The sequence below is a fragment of the Camelus dromedarius genome, chromosome 19, assembly GCF_036321535.1.
Source record: "Camelus dromedarius isolate mCamDro1 chromosome 19, mCamDro1.pat, whole genome shotgun sequence".
Classification (NCBI taxonomy): domain Eukaryota; kingdom Metazoa; phylum Chordata; class Mammalia; order Artiodactyla; family Camelidae; genus Camelus; species Camelus dromedarius.
The window spans coordinates 17,029,720-17,051,926 of record NC_087454.1 but is presented as its reverse complement, the minus strand read 5'-3'; the positions used below and the strand labels follow the sequence as shown (position 1 = coordinate 17,051,926).

The 22,207-nt window shown below is 37.9% G+C and overlaps 1 protein-coding gene across 8 annotated transcripts in view; it reads right to left on the bottom strand.

Annotated features, from left to right (window-relative positions):
* CARMIL1 (capping protein regulator and myosin 1 linker 1) overlaps positions 1–22,207 on the bottom strand; it is a 281,077-nt gene that overhangs the window by 57,652 nt on the left and 201,218 nt on the right. For all 8 annotated transcript variants that reach the window (XM_031435099.2, XM_010980137.3, XM_064476244.1 and 5 more), the window contains 4 exons: positions 17,285–17,383; positions 9,039–9,167; positions 8,056–8,187; positions 669–844 (listed from right to left, as the gene is read on the bottom strand). In XM_031435099.2, coding sequence (XP_031290959.2) covers positions 669–844; positions 8,056–8,187; positions 9,039–9,167; positions 17,285–17,383 — 536 coding nt within the window. The remainder of the gene's footprint in view (positions 1–668; positions 845–8,055; positions 8,188–9,038; positions 9,168–17,284; positions 17,384–22,207) is intronic.

The window sequence follows — 22,207 nt, the reverse complement described above, 5'->3', positions numbered from 1 at the left end:
CAGCTTCCTCATAAAACTATACAGTCAGTGCTTTGTTTCTCTTCCGCATTCTACACCCCACCTCTGAGGGGGACAGGGGTAGTTAATCTATTTCAAATTATAGCACCAAAAAAAAAAAAAAATCTTAAAAATGCAATTATTTTCTAATGTCTCAAGACTGGTCTATCATTTTGTTACTGGATGCTTTCCTTCCTTACTGATTGAACTTCTAATTTGCAAATTTTTTAAAGGAAAAGATTCTACTTAGCCTGCATCTATATATATTTTCATTCTCTCGGTGCTCAGTACAATGCATTCTAAAACGCCAGGTATGGAGTTAGCAGATATATAATTTGTTAGTGCTTTATAAAGGTGAAAGATAAGCTTCAGAAGCAAGAAAAAAAAGGAGGGGTGGAATTACACACATGTGCCCCCCCCAAAAAAAACACTCTTAAAAAGAGCAGATAACTATGTGCCTCAGTACCACAGGCATATATCTGGTCGTCTTATCTTGGAAATGTATTAGACCGATGCATTCATGCACAGCTTTATTTACATACCGTGGCTGCCCATTAGACAAGCCTCCACACGTTAGATTCGAATAAAACCAACAGTTACACTCTTCACAGCTGCCTCAACTGCATTCACAGCCACTGCAGCTCCTCGGTTTATGCGCTTTAGAAACCCACCTAATTTTGTTAAGGATATCAATTCCAGACTGCTCCAACAGGACATTTTTAACAAAGGTACGCGGGATGGAAATCTTTTCAGTGCTAGCATGAATCAAGTCTTGTCGAATGTGGGCTTTTTTCATCACGTTGGGACAAAGATTCTCAGCAGCATCAACCATGGACTCGAGCAATGCCTGCAATGCAGCACAAGCAGAGAGAGAAAGATGAGACACAGTGGGAGAGGCGCCACCATAAAACCCAAAGGTGGTTACAGATGCCGCCGAGCTCTCGGAGAACAGGGACACAATAGAGTCCCCACGGTGCGACCCAGGATTCTGAGCTGCCCTGGGGTGACTTGTGACTGCCGAGTTATTATGGATCCAAGTCATCACTTTAAATCAGACAACTGACAGGTCCACCCCAGCTTCACGCTGGCATCCGAAGCGTTACGGCATGCTCGCTGTACTGAACGCAGAGGCATTCGTGGTAAAATTTAGAAAGACAATTTACCATGCCAGAGTGTCCTCCTGGTGTCAGCAAAGAAAGTGACAGATAGCCCCAGAAAATATATCAGATTTGAACTCTTGTGCCATTTCACAAATCACAGAAACCTCAAATCACGGTGAACCATTCAATAGCTCTATCAAAAGAGCATTGCAAGCTAACCACAGTAACTACTGCCAGTTTTCTTCTTTCAGAAGAAGAGCTTTAATTTTAGGTAAAATTATCATTGTTGTAAGAATACTTTAAAAAACATGAATAATGAGAGACAAAAATATTTACAGAGCATTTTATAAACATGAATAAAAACAGTCAAACACACTTATAAGCACTTCGGAGCTTTAAAAATGTTTCTGCACATTTTCTCCTTCCAACATCTGTGAGGATGAGTAGAGCAGCTCTTCATGGGATCATTATTTTATAGTTGACGAATGGGAGCTAAGGGAAATTAAACAATTTGCCTGAGATGGATGATACAGCCAGTAAGTGCGGAAAGGACTTTCACATTAGCGTCAGACCTAAATTTGAATCCTAGCTGAGTGATGCTGGGCTAAGTTACTCATCTCTCAATTTTATTTTCCTCATCTATAAAATGGCAAATAAAAAAGTTCTTGCCTCATAGCATTATTGAAGATTAAATGATATATGTAAAGTGTTCAGTATTGAGTCCAGCATACAATAAAAGCTCAGTATATCAGAGATAAAGTTACCAGCTTTTGAAAGCCAGGCTTGATCCCGTTACTATTCCAGTATGAATAGGATTAATGGAGCATCATTATGGAAAGACTAGTACACTGGGCTCTCTGCTCACATATTCACATGCAAAGCACAATCCCACTGTAAAACCTCTCATTACGCTGCAGGATGAGCAGTAGAGCAGCAGGATGTTTATAACGATCTCGTGAAAAACAGGCAAGGAGAGGTGGGAGGCAGCCACTTGAGAAGTGTCCAAAAGCCACTCATATCTTGACGGTGTTCTGTCCCTATTAGAACTCTGACTAATCACTGATTTTGTACATTGTTCCAAGAAAGCTGCAAGCAATGCCAGATGAGTCAGTTTAAGACAAATCATTTTCCTCTTTGGCATTAAAATAAACACATTCCGTTCCAGATGGAGTAGCAGCCCAGCACTGCTGAGAAGAACGACCTCAGGTAGCAATATGCTTTTTGAATTCCGTCATGTTCATCAACATATCCGTGACTTTCTGAAAGGGCTCCCTGAATGACGGAGTTGATTCAGTTAGAATGAACTCCAGGACTAAAAGGAGGAGACCTGGCTTCCAATGTAGACCCTGACATGAAATTTCCGTGGAATGTTAAGTAAGTGAGTAGCATTAAGTGAATAACCTCTGCTGGTCTCTGCATTCCCCATATCCCCAGGGCATAGCATAGTTTCTGGAACAATCTCTAGGAAACATATAAATAGTACTACAAGCTCAGGGACTTACTGAGTGTGGGAACTGAACAGTCAGTCCATCCTTCCTCTACTGACCTTCAATGCTACCTCACTGAAGGTGGCATTACTAAAATTTGCATATATGCAGGGCTCCATTTCTGGGATCTCTCTCTCTCTGTCACATTGGTTTGTCTACCTCTGCATACCGTCCAAGTTATAAGTCTTCATATGTGGTAGAGCAAGACAGCCAGCCTTCTCGTCCTTCCTAAGTGGCTGACCTATCCTTGAATACTGCTTTCCCATATTTAGAATTAGCTTTGTCTAGTTCTGTTAAAAACCTGTTGGAATTTTTATTAAAATGTATCCAGTAATAGATCAGTTTGGAAAAAACTGAGAACCAAAGAGTGAGACTGGCTCTTCTACCTATAAACATGACACATATTTGACTTTGTTTTAGATTTTCTTTAATGTCATTCAAATTTTATAGTTTTTTTTTATTGAAGTGTTATAAATCTTTTTTTTTTCAATTTATTCCTATTTATTTTGGTCTTTTTAAAGTAATATGACTTTTTCCTCCTCTGGCTCCTTTTAAGATCTTTTCTTCTTCTTCTTCTGTATTTTCCACTTCTCATTATGATGGTTCAAGACAGGATTTGCTTCTATCTTTCCTGCATGGGTTTTGTTGGACTTTTTGAATCAGAAAATTCTGGTCTTTCATCAATCCCTGAAATTCTCAGCCACCATCTCTTCAACTGTTACCTGCTCCTGTTCTCTCTTTTCTTTCCTTCTGGAAATCTAATTTAGGCTTATGTTAATTTTTCTCACTCTACCAAATGTTTCTTAACTCTTCTTACATATCTCCATTTTGTTAGTCTATGTGTATTACCTTCAGACAATGTGAATTGAGCAGGCCCTGGATTTGAAATGGGATAATCAGATTTCATTTTGCATGTATCTCCCCAAGGAGAGTTATGAGTGTCTGTTTCTTAACTGTAAAAATAACTAATGGTACTTAGAAAACCTCTACAATATTTGTAAAATAAATTAGGTTAATATCCTTACATGGCAGCTACACTCACATTTTCTTGAGCAAATGACTAGCTGTAATTCATTACAAACAAATACAACTTCCACACTCAAGTGCTCTGAGATCTTTCTTTTGCTTTGGAAAATATAAAGTATGGAAAAATAAGAAAACTCAGGGAACTTTGCAAGCAGACTGAGTTAATATTTGCCAAAATGCCACTTCAGGCCACATTTCCTAACAAGCCTGATATTTACCAGTGAAGAATTTCACAGGTGAAGCCCTGAGGGAAATGAAGACTTTTCAAGGCCAAAACAAGCACTCTAAAATTTAAGTGCAGAAGGGAAAAACCAAAGTTTCCTTATGTTAAAACATTCAGATGCTACTTACTCATCTATGATTACTCCAGGAATAAAAGTTAGAATCAAAAAAGGGAAAACAGTAGGGGAGATGTCATTTTAAAACACCCCCAAAGAGGCCAGTCCAGAGAAAATATCACATCTTTTCAAAGAAGGAATTTCTCCAAACTTTCTGCTTTCTTCTCCTCCGGGAAGTTTGCTAAGAAGGCTGGCTCTTCTGGCCACTTCTTTTGCTTTTCTGAGCCAGTTATTTTTTGAAAGAAAGCTCAAAGAGCCATTTGAACTTATTCTCATCCGATATTCAAAATATGTACTGCTGGCCATGATACAGGATGATAAAATATTAAGGAATATAATCCTCCCAATCATCATGAGACCAAGATGATCCTGCACAAGGAGGCTCAGTCCCCCCAAAATTAGGTGACTTGCTTGGAGCAAACTGTTAGCAGGTAGCAAACACAGGACACAAATCCAGGACTGCTAGTCCCCCCTCTTTTTTTTAATTCACTATCATAAAAACTTATTTTTACAAATTAATCTCTCCACCACTTTAGCCTCTACTAATAAAACATGTTAATTTTAGGGAATTTGGGAAATAGAGAAAGGACTATTTTAACCAGAGAAATTTAATACTAGTAGTGAAATAAATAAAGACCACAGTAGCTTAATAAGAAACTGAATATTGACTGTAGTAAAAATATTTTTGTTCCTACATAGTTTTAAGAAAATCAGGGTGCTGGAGGGCTATATAAATAGACAAATGAGGATTTTTTTTTTTAAATCATAAAATGATGTTCACTTGTCACGTAACCTGGAAGGAAAGGGAAAAGAAGTGACTGCCTGTCATCTGTTGAAAGTATCAAAAGCCAAATGTGAACCCAGTTAAAGGGAAATTAATAAGTAACATTTAATTTAGAAGTTGTGATTGAGGATTTGCTGTGATTTATGCCAGATGTCCCCAAAGGGAAAGGAACTTGCAACTCAAAAGGATCAGAGTAAAGAAAACTAAGTGAGTTGGAGACAGAAAAAGTAGGGCATTTGGGATCCAAGATAGTGAGAATGAGAGAAAAGCAGGCCATGACGCTTGGAAATAAGGAAGCTGTGATGAATGGAGAACACTGGTGACAATGACAAGGGGCCAGAAAGGTCAGACTCAAAAAATGTGGGGAATGTCTATTTACAGAAAAGTATTTTGGGTCCTAAATATATTTACATTATTTCAGGCTTTTAAAAAGTCAAATGCCTATTACTACAGACCTCTGCCTTCTACTTCCGCCCGGTAACGGGCAACAGCCATTTCCAACCACCTGGTGCGCTGGGAAGGAAACAGACCAGAGGTATGAAGGCTGTGTAACTTGTGGTTTAGACCAGTTGAAACAAGTATCCATAGGAAGCTGTCTGACAGAGAAGTCCTGCTGCAATGTTTCATGCTGATTTAAATGCCAGCTCGTTCTTAGTATATAAGGAGGTCTTACAAATAGTTTAAAGGGAAAAATTAGACCATAGATACAAATGTGTAATTTACAAAAGAAGAAATACAAATGGATAATAAAATTACTTGATGCATCACTGGTTATTAAAGAAATCCAAAAGACAAAAGGAGGTTTTTTTTTTTTTTTAACCCATTACACTGACAAATATTACAAGGTGAATATACTTCATATTGGTGAGGGTGTGGCAAAACAAGCAATTGGGTACACTACTGGAGAACAGTGTGCAAACATGTGTGAAAGTATAAAACTCATGTACCCTTTGACCTAGGAATGGATCAGTTACAGGCATTTACTTTAAAAGAATTGATCAGAAATTAGAATATAAATTATGCTGGCTGTGAGATAATAGAAAATATATTTTGGTCTCTGCCCTTGGTTCCTGGCACAGAGCTCCTGAAACCCTTGTAATTCCCTAAGTGATAAGAACACTAGGAGCATCTTTTGTTCTAATATTTGTTCTCTGACACTAGTTCCTGACCCAGGGCTCCTGAACCCTTGTAATGTCCTGGGTGATAGGAGTGTATTTTGTAATATTGAGGTAACGCTTGGTGGGCTCCTGGATGAGGGCTGGCCCCTGGAAAGACCAAGCCATAGTTAGAAGTTTGGAATTTTTGGCCCCACCCCCTACTCTCCTGAGGAGGGCTAAAAATGGAGTTAATGACTGATCATGCGCACATGATGAAGCCTCCATAAAGTCCTAAAAGTATGGGTTCAGAGAGCTTCTGGGTTGGTGAACACATGGAGGTGCTAGGAGAGTGGTGCACCCTAAGAGAGCACAGAAGCCCCGAGACCCTTCCCATACACCTTGCCCTGAGCATTTCTTCCATCTGGCTGTTCATCTGTATCTTTTATCAGATCCTTTCATAAACTGATAAACATAAATAAGGTTCTCCCTGAGTTCTGGGAGCCACTCTAGGAAGTTATTTGAATCTGAACCACAAATTTATCCCTGACTGGTCAGAAGCACACGTGACAACCTGGACTCCCAGTTGGCATCTGAAGTGCTGTGGGGGCCATCTTGTGGGACTGAGCCCTTCCCCTGTGGGATGTGACACTACCTCCAGGTAGACAGTGTCTGAACTGAGTTATATGGTAGGACACCCAGCTGAGTGGGGGAAAATCCCCTCACATCTGATCACCAGAAGTGTCAGAAGTGAGGCGTTCTATGTGAAAGTAAGAGAGAGACGCATAGGAAGACTGAGCTTTCCAACACGCTGATACGTCTATACAATGAAATACTATGTAGCCATTAAAATGACAATTACTCACTGATCTAGAATTGAATTCATGACATTGTACCAAATATAAAAGAGCTATGAATAGCATGATCACATATATGTAAAATTGTGAGTGTAGAAAAGAATGTCTGGAAATTCGCTAAATACTAAGAATGATGCTATCTCTGGGATTCCAAGTAATTTTTACTTTCATCTTTTTATACTCGTTAATATTGTTTAAATGTTTTATAATGAGAAAATTTCACTTTTTAAAGTCAGAAGTAAATAAGCAACAAAGATGACTTCATTTTAAATGTGTAAGAAAGCATCCTTTTTATATATTCCACTCTTCATGGAAGATAAAGCAAGTGCTTTCAGGTAACAAGTGATCTGGCTGAACTCTATGCCGACCAACCAGTTTTTTCTCTACCCCTTTGTCTTTGCTCAGAATGTATTCAAAATACCCATGGTTAAATACAATAAAAATGACACACAAGAGTCTCTCCTTATTATATGCACAGGAAGACAGGGGTTTAAACTCCTAAATAATCCACAACATTCTCTCTCTGATTAATTTATAAACAATAATTAGCATGTTGCAAAGTTATTACTGAGTTGAACAAAAAAATCCCTCTGAGTTGTAGCTACTGTGTTCTCAGGAAAGAAAAAAAAAAAAAAGACCAAATACAGAAATGTAGACAAGGGTTTTTTTAAGGTATCCTTGAACAGGCAGTTGGAAATGATGAAAACTTTCTGAGAGTGAAATTTCTCTGGTGTAGCTGTCTTTTGAAGTTACCTTAAGAAAGAGCTGGTCTTAAGGTTACTCTAGTCACCTATATTTCAGAGATATTTTTTCAGCCTGTGAGCCTATAGCCAAGACTCTGCTATTTTGGGTGTCCTGTAACTTCATCCTAAATTCCTTTCCAAATCTTTCAACTAGCTCTTTACAAGGACTGTTGTCCATTTCCCTAGTGGCAAACTCCCCTTACAAGCAGAGTCTCGGCACTGTCAGCAGGGCTCCTACCATCTTTTCCGTTCTCTAGATCAAATATAATAACACAAGATACTTTTTCGTGAAGCAGACTTCTCTTTCTAAGCAGAAACCAATCATTCCCTTATCAGTGGCAACCTGTCCTATGTTAAACACATTTAGAGATTTACCATAAAAACTGAAATTGAATTTGATAGGTTTTACCTGATCTCATTAGGCAAAAAGTTATTCCAAAACTTATAAATGAAGCTGGAAAAGACACGGTACTCAATTTTTACTACCTGTGTATGTGTGTGTGTAGGTCTGCGAACAAATACACACACACACACACACATCTATAAAATATAGGTAGCTGTGCTATGAAATGCTATCATGTATAGTTAAGTCATAACAACTTTATTTTCCAAAATAACAAACCACAAACCTTTAGTTGTTCATCTACAACTCTTGTCACTTCTCCAGCCATTGATTCCAGGGTTTCCTGAATTGGACTGGATAACAAGCCAGTGGCTCCCACCCAAGATGCACCACCAACATGGTATAAATTTGGTAACAACTGTAAGAAAAAAAAAAGTAACCTCTCCATAATAAATAACAATTTAAATGACCAACAAGTCATTGCACAGTTAGTAAAAAGGGAGAGAAATATTACGGATAATGTAAGATGCTCTTAACCAAAGACCCTTTATACAGATTAATAAACTGAGGACCAGCCTTGAAACCATAGGAGCAGTACATTACCCCCTCTTTGTGCCTTAATGTCTTCATCTGGGGTAAGAGACTAGGTTCCTCCTACTCATATGATTCAATAATTGTGTGATTCCAATAGGAGAGCCTGAACCAGATCCCAGGTTTTCTGACTCCCAGGTAGTCCTTTCTCTAAGTCACACTTTGGGGACCAAATTCTCGTGTGAGAAAAGATTCCTTTCAGAGATAACAAAGGGTAGTTTCATGCTGTCAACTTGGAAGTAGAATAATTTTAAATAAGTTGTCATTCACTGAAACCACAACTACCTCTCAGTCACTCAGGACCTGATTACACTTCTTGTCAATCACACTGACCCTCTGCCTTTTTAGTCTATACAGAGGATGCAGAACCCTCGGATATGGAGGGCCACCTGTGCTATACCATTTTATGTATAAGGGACTTGAGCATCCTCAGACTTTGGTATCCGCAGAGGGTCCTGGAACCAATCCCCTGCAGATTCCGAGGGACAATGGTATTTTGATTATTGGTAATTAGCATGGGTACAGAAAGGAGGCAAAGATTAACTCAGTTCACTTTGCCACTTGTAAGTAACCTTGAAATTGGGTTAAAAAGGTAAAGAAAGAACTAGTTTCTAAAACTGAAGTTCAAAAATTCTTTTTATTACGTAAGACTCTCATGTAGGCTGAAATGAAACTCACCGTTTTAGAGTTCTTAGCATCACGCATGAGCCTTTCTGCTGACTTTAAATCTTCCTGGACAGCATCTCCCCCACAGGTTCGTAAGGAGTTGAGATGATCTTGCACTTTCACACATATTCTGTCAATCATCTGGTCCACACCGTAAAAATGACAGCAAGCATCGAGTCAGCACAGCCAGTATCAGACAGAAGGAAACACGGAGTGAATGGGCAAGAAAACTTCTCCTAACTGGAATCTTCAAGAGGGCAACTTACAGCCAATTACTGATTTATCTATTCCTATAAGAAGCCTTCAGCAACGTCAACTCCAGACAAACACTTAAGGGATTTCAGTCCCCTTTCCTGCCTTTAGAAGTGCAGCATGTAGAACAAAAGTGAATACTTTTTATGATTCCGAATCTCATAGCTACTCAGTGACATTTTGCTTGATAGTAACTCTTCTTCATTAATTTTTATTGAGTAACCTCTATGTGTTAGACATACTGCCAGGTACTGAGGACCCAGAAAAAGGAGATGTTCAATTCCGAGACAGTTGAGATGATGACAAAATGATGCCCGTGGCCAGTTGGTCTCAATATTATGAAAATCAGAACATCCCTGGAAATTAATATTTTTTAATTGGTTCAATTATATCAGGTAATTTTTCACCAAAAAAAAAAAAAAAGCACAAGCTGAGGTTTTATTACATTAGCAGAGGTAATAATAAAGTTAATAACTTCTAGTTTCTAGTCCATTAAGGTCCCTCCCCCAGGTTAATTACATCTGAATCACTTTCAGTCGTTCCATGGATTTAAGGGCAGATCATGATTGTAGACAAGAACTATTACAGAAGTGTGGTAAGGTTATGCTGTTTTATAGTTACAGGTATAGAGAGAAGTATGAACAAAGCTAAGATGTCTGAAGAAAAAGATAACCACAATATGGTTTAAAAAATTCTCCAATATTTTGATCAGAGCTGAATGTTATCTATTCTGAAAAAAATTAATTCCCCCAGAGACCCTACAAATCTAGCACCCCACCATCCCCATTTGACAATTCATTTGGCAGAGGTGACAATCCAGCAATGTTCTTTTTAATTTAAATTCATACTTCTAGAGGGGAGGGTATAGCTCAGTGGTCGGACGTATGCCTAGCATGCACAGGGTCCTGGGTTCAATCCCAAGCACCTCCATTAAAATAAATAAACCTAATTACCCTCCCCCAAAATGTCACACTTGTCTATTTATTTGATAACAACTATAGGAAGCCAAAAATCAGCTCTCCTTCCCCCCATAAATTCCACAGTAATAGAAACTTTACTACACTGTTCAGCTGACTTAAGTTCTGATTACAGAGCCCATCACCGGCTCTCTTGCCTTTCCCTTCTATAAAATCCGGTTCACAACATCTATCCCATCATCTTCTCTAATATATTATGAAGACAATCCAGTAAAATACCACTCTCTTGACAAAGGGTCAGTAATGCTAATGTTAATGTCTGTTAAGAACAGCTCTTGTGACTGTCAAACGTATTGAGGCAACATAAGGGAGCTATCAGGAGCTCCCCATAGGTAAGAGAAGTTCCATGAATAATGCTTCTCGTGTAATAATTACCCCTCTGACTAAAATTTAAGGTTGTAGGCAGGGAACCATCTTTTCATTATTTTTTTAGTTTTTTTTAAATGTCTTTTTTTTTTTTTTTTTTAAATAATGGAAGTACTGGGGACTGAACCCAGGACCTCAGGCATGTTACACATGTGCTCTACCACTGAGCTATACCCACCTCCAGGGATCACATCTTAACCTTCTGCATTTACACAATGCCCTGCAGAGAACTAACTATATGTTTTTTTAAATCTTCTTAATTGATATAAATTCCAACTCTTCTAACTACTGTATGGATCGGGCCTTCCCGAAGCCAAAATAGTTATCAATTATTCATATCTCACCAAGAATGAATACCTAATTTCAAGAGGCAAAATAAAACACATACTAAGAAAGGAACTGATATACACTGGAGGCCACAAAAGACTAATTTGAGAGGCATGTGGATGTAGCACTATAAAACTGATCGCCTTCAATAATCATGGGAGACCAAAGAGCTCTTGAGTTGGGTGGTATTAAGCACTCACCTAGGAGAGAGGGTCTAAATGAACTCAACAAAATGGTCTTTAAGTGCAACTTCTAAAATCACATCCAAAAGGAACATAAAAATTTAGTCCTCCAATTCAAATAAGCCGTAAAGTCTCACAAGCCCCACAGATTCTTCTGAACACACACTTGAGGAGATCTGGCACAGCCCAACAGGGCACGTTCAGACGCTTTACAACTCAAGAGCTCAAGGCCCGGTAAAGTTAAACTATTTCAGATGAAACAGAATGATTACACGGAGCATACACTGAAAATTTTGAAAACAGGAAATCAAGGAGCTTGGCTTTCAATTCATAATCAATTCCCTAAGGTACACAAATGTGAAAAAAATATAAAGGAGATTGCAGTTGGAACGACTGTCATCTCTTGGGTTATCCCATCAAAGACCTCAAGGTAGATGACTGTACTTAGACTATTTTATTTTATCTGTGAGCAGGGGACTCCCTATTTCAAACTCCCCACTTTACCCTGACCCCTAGTGTTCCATTTCTCTAAAGCAACCCAGGAAAGCTGGTAACTGCCATAGTTTGAGAGGCTCACTTCCGTCCAAGGAAATGTACTGTCATCCTTGGACCTGGTCTTCTTTGAGTCCTAATCGGTCTTCCCATGTCCTTCTACAGGTCCCATGTCTTCGCCTGAGAACACCTTGCATAGTCACAAGCTCTCTTCCACAAGACACCCTCCCTATTGTGAACAGAGCTATCTTTTCTTCCCTAATTAATTTTTCCTTCAGGTTTAACACTGCCGGTTCCTTTTACCGTTCTGTGGTCCCTAATTCCCACCTGCCCCCTTCCACCCCAGGTCACTTCTCTGAATTCTCTTCTGTCTAGAACCCTCATGAAACATGTCCCTCTCAACAAAATAGACTGTAACACAGGAGGGTGGACTGGCTAGCTCAACAGGGCTATCACCTTTTTTACTGTAGAAAGTATACTTTCATTAATGTGGTGTAAGTCAAACTGGCTTCTTTGGCAACACCACCACTCATATCACACTTGTGGTGAATACTTAGGCTTCTCCGAATTACTGGGAAATAGAATCCAGGTGCAGGACTTAGAACCATTAGCAATAAATGCCATCTTTGGTTATTTGCAACTTGTTACAAATGTTCTCAGTTTCAGCAAATCGCTTACTCGTGGAAAATTTTATCTTCCTCCATGGCTATTTCTTTATTCAATTCAAGAGAAATATACTCAACATCTAGCACTGAATGAGATACAGTCCTGAATAAGATACACCCTTTACCACCAAGCAAGATGAAAAACCTAGAAGTGGAAAGAAATATCCACAATTAACAATAAATGAAGTTTATAAAATGTAATACAAAGACAAGCACATTTTGTTCACTGCCGAACATCCATTTCCGACAATAGTGCCTGCCATATCACAGACCATTACAAGTGTTTATTCAGTGAATAAATGAATGATAGAAAGTTCTAAAGGATTTCAGTCAAGGGAAGGATCACATGTAGCTAGAGGCTTAAGGTAGCTTTAGCCTGGGTCCTGAAAGATCTCTGCAAATTAAGAAAGAAAGAAACTGTAAGCAAAAGAAAAAACATTAGCAAAGGCATTTGCAGACACCTGTGATTCTATTTCCTGATTAGGAACAGAGGCATTTTACTGTGGGAAGACAGACCGGAATGCTAAGCTAAGGCAAGAGAGTGTAAGACTCAGGCACAGGCTAAGGAGTTGCAACTCCACACCCAAGGCACAGAGCATCTGTTGCCCCAGATCCTCCCACAATTGTGAGGATCTGAAAATCCCTTACCCTGTAACACTCCCAGGGCCTTGGCTTCCCTGATATAAGGGAAATGGGCTGTTAAAAGCACACGGAGACACAAAAGATGGATAAGCTAGTTCCTGCAGTGCTTATAAAAGACGGCTTAGGAGAGAGTTAATAAAAAGCCTTAGCAAGAGGACAGGCAGTAGAAACAGAAAGAAAAGAACAGCTACAAAAGACACTCTGAAGGTCACTGGGCAAGGCACAGCGACCTTGGATGAAGAAAGCAAATGAGGCATCCAAGATGACTTCAAGAGTTCTATCCTCAGTGAACTTAGATAATGTCACTAAGTGAAATGTCAAAATCGGTTGTTCCAAGGTTTGAGTTTGGTCTCAGTGACCCGGCTATCTCAGAAGGCCATCTGGATGGAGATGCTGAACAAGCAGTTGGAAAAAAGGGATTTTCCTGGAAAGAAGTAGAGACTGAGGAGAAGGATCCACAGACAAGAGAGTTAATGTGGTAGCAGTAGATTAGCTAGCACGAGGTACAAAACTTTGAAAAATGATTGCATTTGGAAGATGAAAGGGGAAAGAGTTGTGTAGAAAGGAGACACAGGGCAGAAGAAAAATATTCAGAACAGCACACTGTCCAATAAACCAAGAGGTGCATCTTACAAAAGATGAGACGGTCAATCGTGATAATAAAAATATAGCAACAAATAACGTTTACTAGTGAGGAGCCAAGTACTTTGCACACATTATTTCATTTCATCGTCACAGCACGTTCTGAGTCATCATCCCCACTTAGCAAGCCTCAACGAGGTTAGTAAGTGACTAACATCAGTTCCCACCGAGAGGGACTTGGCAGAGCCTGTACTTAAATCCGGGTCATCTGACTTGAGAGCCCAAGTTCCTAATCACTACATCCACTACCTCCTTTCATCATGATGAAGATGAAGAGGGAGAAAAGGCCTCTGACTTGGTGACCAGGTCCATTGAGAGACATTTCAGCAGAGACAGGAGGGACAGAGGGCACATTCTGAAAGGTGACAAAGAAGTCATGAAAGCAAGTATAAAAATCTGCACATGAAAGGAAGGAAAGAGTGTGCTGAGTAAACAGCTGTAGGCAATAGAAGTATCTTTTTTTAAGGGTGAGAAAACTTAGCAGAGGTTGGCAAACTATAGGTGATTCTGAGCTGTTTTTATAAATAAAGATTTATTGGAACAGCCACACTCATTCATGGAGCTATTGTCTATGGCTGCTTTTGCTCTGTAACAGCACAGTTGAGTGGTTGCAACAGAGACCAAATGGGCTGTAAAGCCTATTTACTATCTGGTTTTATAGAAAAAGTCTGCTGACTCTAGATTAAGAGGCTTTATAAGATGGGAAAGGAGAGATCAGAAGCAGAGGTGAAGTGTGTTGAGTCTTGTGAAGGTTTTCCCTAGACAAAGACAAGAGGCAAAAGCAAATACATAAACCATTATGAGGCTTCAGTGTTTCATTAAAACATATTTTAATCCCTTCAGTGTCACCGGGAAATGATGACTGGCTATGCGACTGGCAGGAGCACTAGTCACAGAGGGTCTATTCTTTCTGTATTCAGATTTCTGGAGACTTCAATAAGAAGTTTCACTAAGAAGGCGATAAATCTCTCCTAAGGCAACTGAAACAATCAAAGTCTGAAAACTGCTAATCATCATGTCCTAAGAAATCCCCAAACAGAAAAGGTGGCAATATATCTACTACATAATGACTCAAATAATTCAGAATGATGTCACCCATGCAGAATTAAACATCTATATATGCCTCCTGTGTATAATTGCCTCTCGATTGAGAAGACGAAACTAACTTTTAAGAATTAGCATTAAAGGTTGTGGCAGTAATTTTTTGGATGAGCAAAACCCCTGCAGATGAGGAAAAAAGTTGGAAGGATGCTGTATAATACAGGAAGAAAAGCCTATATTATGGTAGCTCATAAGGGAACCCAAGGCAAAGGTTCATTGTAAATTTTAGCATTCTCATTGCTTTTGATGTTAAATGCTAAAACCAGGAAATAACAGTGAACTATAAAGTACTAAAAGCTAGTATTAATCCCTTGCAGGAAAAAAAAATTACATTTTTATGGCACTGGTAAAGTCAAAATAATGTTTTCTTTCTCGAAACTCCCTGTTACTTCACTAATATCCACAATTACTGTTTTTCTTTTTCTCAATACATATCACTTTACTCTTTCTTACACAAATAAAACATGCTTACTGTAAAGCATTCAAATACTTTAATTCAAATACAATACTGTGAAATCTAAGAGAGTAATACTCGCCTAATCACAGTACCTGAGATAACCAATATTTTGGTGAACACCCTTTCACAAATCTCTACGCATATCTATGCAGTCATTCATATAATTTTACCTACTTGGAAGATTATACATAATGCATTTATTATGGACACCTTTCTTTCATTCTCTTTTAAGAAGAAGGAACAACAAAAAATTAAAATGACATTCTATCCCAAAGCAGCAGAATACACATTCTTTCCAAGTGCACTTGGAACATTCTCCAGGACAGATCACGTGCTAGGCCAACAAAGCAATTCTCAATATATTTAAGAAGACTGAAATCATATCAAGCATCTTTTCTGACCACAACAGTATGAGACTAGAAGTCAGCTACAAGCAAAAACTGCAAAAAACACAAACACATAAAGGCTAAACAATATGCTACTACATAACCAATGGATCACTGAAGAAATCAAAGAGGAAAGTAAAAATTACCTGGAGACAAATGAAAATGGAAACCCTTCTTATCTACATTGATATTAAAATTTTAAACCCACTAAAATGCCAGGTACAGAATTACAATTACGGGATCCATAGAGAAAGAAACGTAATCTTATCTCTTTTAATTCTGCAGCTCCAAACAGACTGTCCCAAGCGGCAATTTTTTAAAGCTTTCTTTCCGCTTTTATGACTTCTATGGTTTCATTTCTGCTACAGTTTCTTATTGATACCTCATATTGTACACTTTATTTTCCTTTGTTATGCTGGAAAATTTCCTCAAAAAAAACTTTTTGCATATGGAATATGGGGGGGTAAAATTTCTGAGTCCATGTCCAAACATGGCTTTATTCTGCACTCATGTCTGTTTGATAAAATGGCTAGATATAGAATTCTTATTCCAAAACAAATCCCCCTAAACCTCATTTGCCTCTAGTAATTGAGATGGATGCTGAGAACTGGTTCTAGTTCCCTGGTAGGATAGCCTGTTTATTCTCTCTGGAGCTCTTTGATTTTTTCCCTTTATTCTCAGTGTTCTGACCAGGTGTGGGCCTTCACCCATTCATTCAGATAAATTTCAGTGGGTTGTATCAACCCCAAGATTCATAAGGAAAGCTTTTCTATTATTTTCTCTCTTTTTAACTTTTTTCTATTGTCTCTCTTTAAATTTTGAAGTTCCTATTAGAAGGCTATTGGTCATTTTTAATCTATTCACTATTTTGACTTGCTTTTCTCTCATATTTTTTACCTGTCTTTTTACTGCATTTTTTCTCTTTTCTCCCAGAGAAACAGCTTAATTTGTACCCTATCAGTTAATTTAATTCTATATTTCAGTTTCCATATTTTCAATTGCTAAGTACTGCTTCTTATTCTCTGAGTATTCCTTTTCATAGCAGCCAATTCCTATTTTATGGACATACTATTCTCTCAAGTCCCACTGAACTTACTAATTAAAATATATATATATTTTAAAGTTCTCTGCTGTACTCTGAAGCATCTGAGCTCAGTTGTTTGGTTTATCTTGTTCTTTTCTTTGACATCCTACAGGATTTCCTCAAATACCTTATGATCCTTGGTTTTGGTTAACACTTTCGGAGAAAAAAATTCCCTAATTTTTTATTCTAAAGGTGGGCAGAGAGAAGAAGAATGAAGTAAAAGAGAAAAACACTTTAGTTGCTCTTCAGCACAAGTGTTAATTAACATTCAACAGCTTGCTGATTATTCAGAAGACTCTGGGAATTTATTTCGTACTCACAGAAGTGAGAGGGAATACAAGAAAAGGAACAGAATTCTCCAAAGTAGCAAGTTTGATTACCCTCAGATTTTATCATCCATAATCAAGAGTTCCTAATAGTTGTATAGAAATCTAAGATACACCTTACAGACAGTCTTACAAGGCACAAAATCATCGACAATGAAAAGTGCATATTTAGCATTAGAATTCACCTACATTTTCCTTCCTCTACATCCGCCTCCAAACTCTGCTTACATTTGCTGTTATCTTCAGAAATGGGTTCTTAACTGTCCCATCAGGAATGACTCAAACGATAGAAATCCTTTGTGCCTGGCTCTTAAAAGGGTCAGTTCAGCATGAGTCTACGGAGACCGGGGCCCCCTTACCTGCTGGGTGGTGCTGGTGACAATGCCCTGCTGTAGGCGGTAGGCCTGCTCTTGAAGGTATTTTCTCGTCTCATGATTCCGGAGCAGATAGTTTTCTATCTGGAAATTAAGCACATGTGTCTCTCAAGAACACATTTCAACTCAGCAGAGAGTTAAGTTAGAAGTCAAACAGCCAGCTGCTGAACTGAAGACCCAAGCATCTGATTTACACGTCCTGCCAGGGCGCTGACCCCGCAAAACGAGTAATGGGGGAACTGGCTATCGCTGAGCTGCAACATGGGCGTTTCTAGTTAGAAATTTAACTTGCAGGTAACGGGAGTCATTTTTATGTGACTCAGTAATCGACAAAGATCAGTAAGCGCTTAACTGCCTGTAGAGTTAGAGACCCCATTTAGTGATTTCTCATTGCTTTCCTGCGTCTTTCTCTCTCATGAATTTTTAACCAACAAACAGTTCAGAAGCTAAATAAATATCCCTGTGGTGCATGGATGGTACTTTCTGAACCTCTCAGCCTTATGCCAGTGGTAGAATCCAGCAGCACTTGGAAAATTCTTTATTTGAAAGGAAAAAATGGAGAAAATAGGTACAAAATTGGAAGAACGCAGGCTGGTTCAACCCAAAGCCATACACCAGTTTCCTTAGCCCATCAGGTTTACATATGTTCTCAAAAACAGGAATGATTTTAGCAAAATTACCACAAATGAGAAAATGCTTTCTACAGAAAATGAGACATCTTGAACTTGCTTGACAATCTGTATTTTTCTACACAGACAATGTTTTATGAAAAATTCAAATGTACAAACGATAACTAAATTGAAATAAAGTATTTAAGAACAATATGCAATGGATTTATGTTGAACAAAAAAAAATGGAAGATTAACAATTGGGAAATGATGGATACCTATTAAGGTGTTTTTTTAAAGAATAATTTGAGATAATTAACTATGCTATCTTTTTTTTTTTCCAGAAGTTGTTTTTATTTGTTTTAATAATACAACTTAACTTAACCATTTGACTTCTAATTTGTCACTATAGGTCCCTGGTTAAGAACTTCTAATAACTGTGAGGCTTTTAGTATTATTACATTTTCATTTTAATTTTGCATATGTTAAAATGACTACAACTTAATATCAATTAGGAACAATTAAAATACAGACTATAATTACTATTACCCCTGGAAACTATAAAGCAGAACAAAATGTATCATTCTATTAAACATAAATCAAGAAATTATAAAAATGAAAAGATCCTTGAAATGAAGCATCATTAAAGTGACACATTAATACCAAGACATTATATTACATTAATTTTCTCTTGCTGCTTCCCAAGAAGTCATCTCTTTCCAAGGTGACATTACCATCAAGATAAAATGTTTTTGCTAAAAAAAGATTTCTGCCTAAAATATGACAGGCACACATTGCCACCCAGCTCTGGGTGCTATTGTTTTGTTACTTGTTCTTTTATATTTGGCCTCATTAAGCACTGGCTGTGGGCCAGCTCTGAATGAAGCCTGTTTAATCAGAAGGCTCAGCTCACACATAGGCACTGCACTCAAGGCTGGCCCACGCATTTCCAGACCTTCCCCAGATACACCAATGGTGTCTCACCAACTGAGCCTGAAGGGAATATTTTAGGGAAAAAAAAAAATTCAAAGTTCATTTCTAAAAGCTAGTGGAAGGGAAAGGAAGAAAAACAATGCTTAAGTGTCTTTAATAACAGCCATGTAGACATCACCACAAACTATTTGCATCTTTAATTAACAGGGTAAACTTTTTTCCATGCACCATTAAAAACCAAGACAGAGAGCCCATATCCTAGAGGTTGGGGATGGGGGCCTGACTCAGGCAGGTCATTATCACACTTGCCACACTGGGCAGCAGTGATCTGGAGACAGTCAGTCAGACATCTTCAGTCTTACTGCTGAAAACAGCCACAGCACAAGAGGCAAAAAATAAACAAAAACAAATAACTCCCCCCCCCCGGTATTGTAATAAAGGAATCTTATATTTTAAAAAAAAAAAAAACCATAAAGATTGAGTATAGAGTCACAGTATTGTTCTTTAGTAGAGTAAAATTAAAGAGCCATATTTCTTCCAGAGTTGTTAAAATGAAAACTTGAATATGTAAGAGCATAGTAAGTATTATAGGAAAAAAAAAAACTCCAATAAGTATGAGCTTTAAAGTCACCAATTTTCATTTTTAAATACCCACAAATTTTGTAATTAAATTTGCAGACTCTGCATATGTGCTTTGTTTCTTCTTTGATCCTCCCCTCTTTTCTCGCCTTCTCTGGTTTTAAGTACTATATATGATTGCATTTTTGTCTCCTTTCTTAGAATATTAATTATACTTCCTTCTAAATATTTAGTGGTTGACCTACTGTTTGCAATACACATTTACAATTAATCCAACTCCTCTTTCAAATAACACTACAATTGCCCCTTGAACAACACGGATTTGAACTGCACAGGACCACTTATAAACAGATATTTTTCAATAGTAAATGCTACAGTACTTCACAGTCCATGATTGGATGAATCCATAGATGCAGAGAAGGAGGGCCAACTCTGCGTTATACTGGGATTAACCCTCATGCTGTGCAAGAGTCAATTAGACACCATTTCACAAGTAACGCAGGTAGCAGATTAGAGAGTATTGCCAATTTCTCCCTTTCATTCCTTGTACCACTGCTATCTTAGAAATTCTTTATTCCTTCTTTATTTTTGAAGGAAAACTTTTCTAAATACAGAATTCTAGGCTGTTGGGTTTTTTCCTTCAACACTTTAAATAGTTCACTCCACTTTCTTCTTGCTTGCATGATTTCTGACTCAAAGTCTGACATGATTCTTAACTCTTATTTCCCAATATGTAAGGTGTATTTTTCTCTGGCTTCTTTCAACATTTTCTCTTTGTCTTTGGTTTTCTGCAATTTGAATATGATATACTTTTATGTAATTTTTTAAAAAATTTATTCTGCTTGGTGTTTTCTGAGATCCCTGATCTGTCATTAATTTTAGAAAAATTCTCAGTCATTATGACTTTAGATATTTCTTCTGTTACTTTCTCTTTCTTTTCCTTCTGGTATCCCCATTACATGAACATTCAATCTTTTGTAACCATCCCACAATTCTGGGATACTCTGTTCTGTTTTTCCTCTTTGCATTTCAGTTTGGCAAGTTTCTACTGACATAGTTCAAAGCTCAATGATTCTTTCCTCAGCTGTGTCCAGTCCACTGATGAGCTCATAAAAGGCATTTTTTTCATCTCTCACAGCATTTCTGATCTCTAGCACTTCCTTTCTATTTTTTTCCTAAGAGTTTCTATCTCTCTGCTTTTATTACCTATCTGTGCTTACACATGCTTTACTTTCTCCATGAGAACCCTTAATATATTGAACACAGTTATTCTGATAATTCCAAAATCTGGATAATAGCTGAGTCTGGTTCTGACACTTGCTTTGTCTCTTCACACTGTGGTTTTTTCTTGTCTTTTAACACCCCTTGTAATTTTTTGTTGAAAGCCAGATATGATGTATCTAGTAATAGGAACTGAGGTAATCAGTCTTTATATGCGAGGTTTTTATGCTAATCTGGCTAGAGGCTGGGTTGTGTTGAATGTCTGCTTTAACTGTATGTGCCAGATGCTTTAATTTCTTCTATTGACCTTGTTTTTGTCTCCCCTGATGTTCTTGGGTTCTCTAGAAGCTCCTTCTAAAAGAGAGTATCTTACAGCTTTGCTCATTTGTAAATCACTATTATTACACGTGGTGTGTGATGTAAATACAATAGGGTCAGAAGTGTTTCTTGGCCTTTTTTTTTTTTCTCTCTCCCCTCCCTTATATGAAAAAGGAAGGCTGGAGGGGGCTGCAGTGGCCTGTCTTCCACTAGGTCAGAGAAGGCTCTAGAATATTCCCCTGGATAGTAAGCCTCTGTTATGAAAAAATGGTTACTTTTTCCCTTCCCTCTGTCAGAAATATGAGTGAATTATCCCCCAGTCTGTACTGTGATAATTTGTTGGGGCTCTTGCAACTAAAACCCATGTCAGGGCCTCCCTAAAACTTAGCCCCTAGGAGTTTTTAACTCTTTAACTAGTCCACATTAAGCCTCCAGCAATTCGTCAATTTTAAGCACTTTTAAAGCATTCTTGAGTCACTGGCTCCACTAGCCTCTGTTCCTGATAAGCTCATCTCAGTTTTGATTCACTGTGATTCTCTGTATTACCATCTCTCTAGTTTCCAGGGAGACAGTCTACCTTGTAACCTCAATTCTCTGGCAGATATAAGAAAAGTCACTGATTTTCTGTTTGTTAAGCAATTTTTCTTTTTTTTAACTTTTAAAAAAATTTAAGGTTTTTTTTCGGGGGGGGGATTAGGTTTATTTATTTATTTATTATTGTTTTTTTTTAATGGAGATACTGGAAATTGAACCAAGGACCTCATACATGCTAATCATGCACTCTATCACTGAGCTATACCCTCTCCCTGAGCAATTTTTCTTGTTGTGAGGATTGGAATGAGGACTTCCCAACTATTTACATGTCTAATCTGAACCCAGAAACCCGGTTTCTGTAGAATATGTCTTTTGCTATAAGCTGACTAATAACCTTGAGGAAAGTATAAAGGTAACTAACATTTGTATATTGCTTTTTGGTCTACAAACTGCATTTCACATATACTACCTCATTTGATCCTCATGGCTACTTTAGGCAACTTAGCCACTCTGTCCTTCAGTTTTCTTATGCGTAAAATGAAGATATAATAGAACCTATCTCATGGGCTTATTTTAAAGATTACTGTTGTTAATTTATGTAAGTCATTCAAAATACTGTCAGGCTCCAGGTAAGAACTATATGCTAACTGTCAGCTAAACACTGTTACTGTGTAGCTGTATTTTTTATGTAGATGAAGAAACTAAAGTTCAGAAA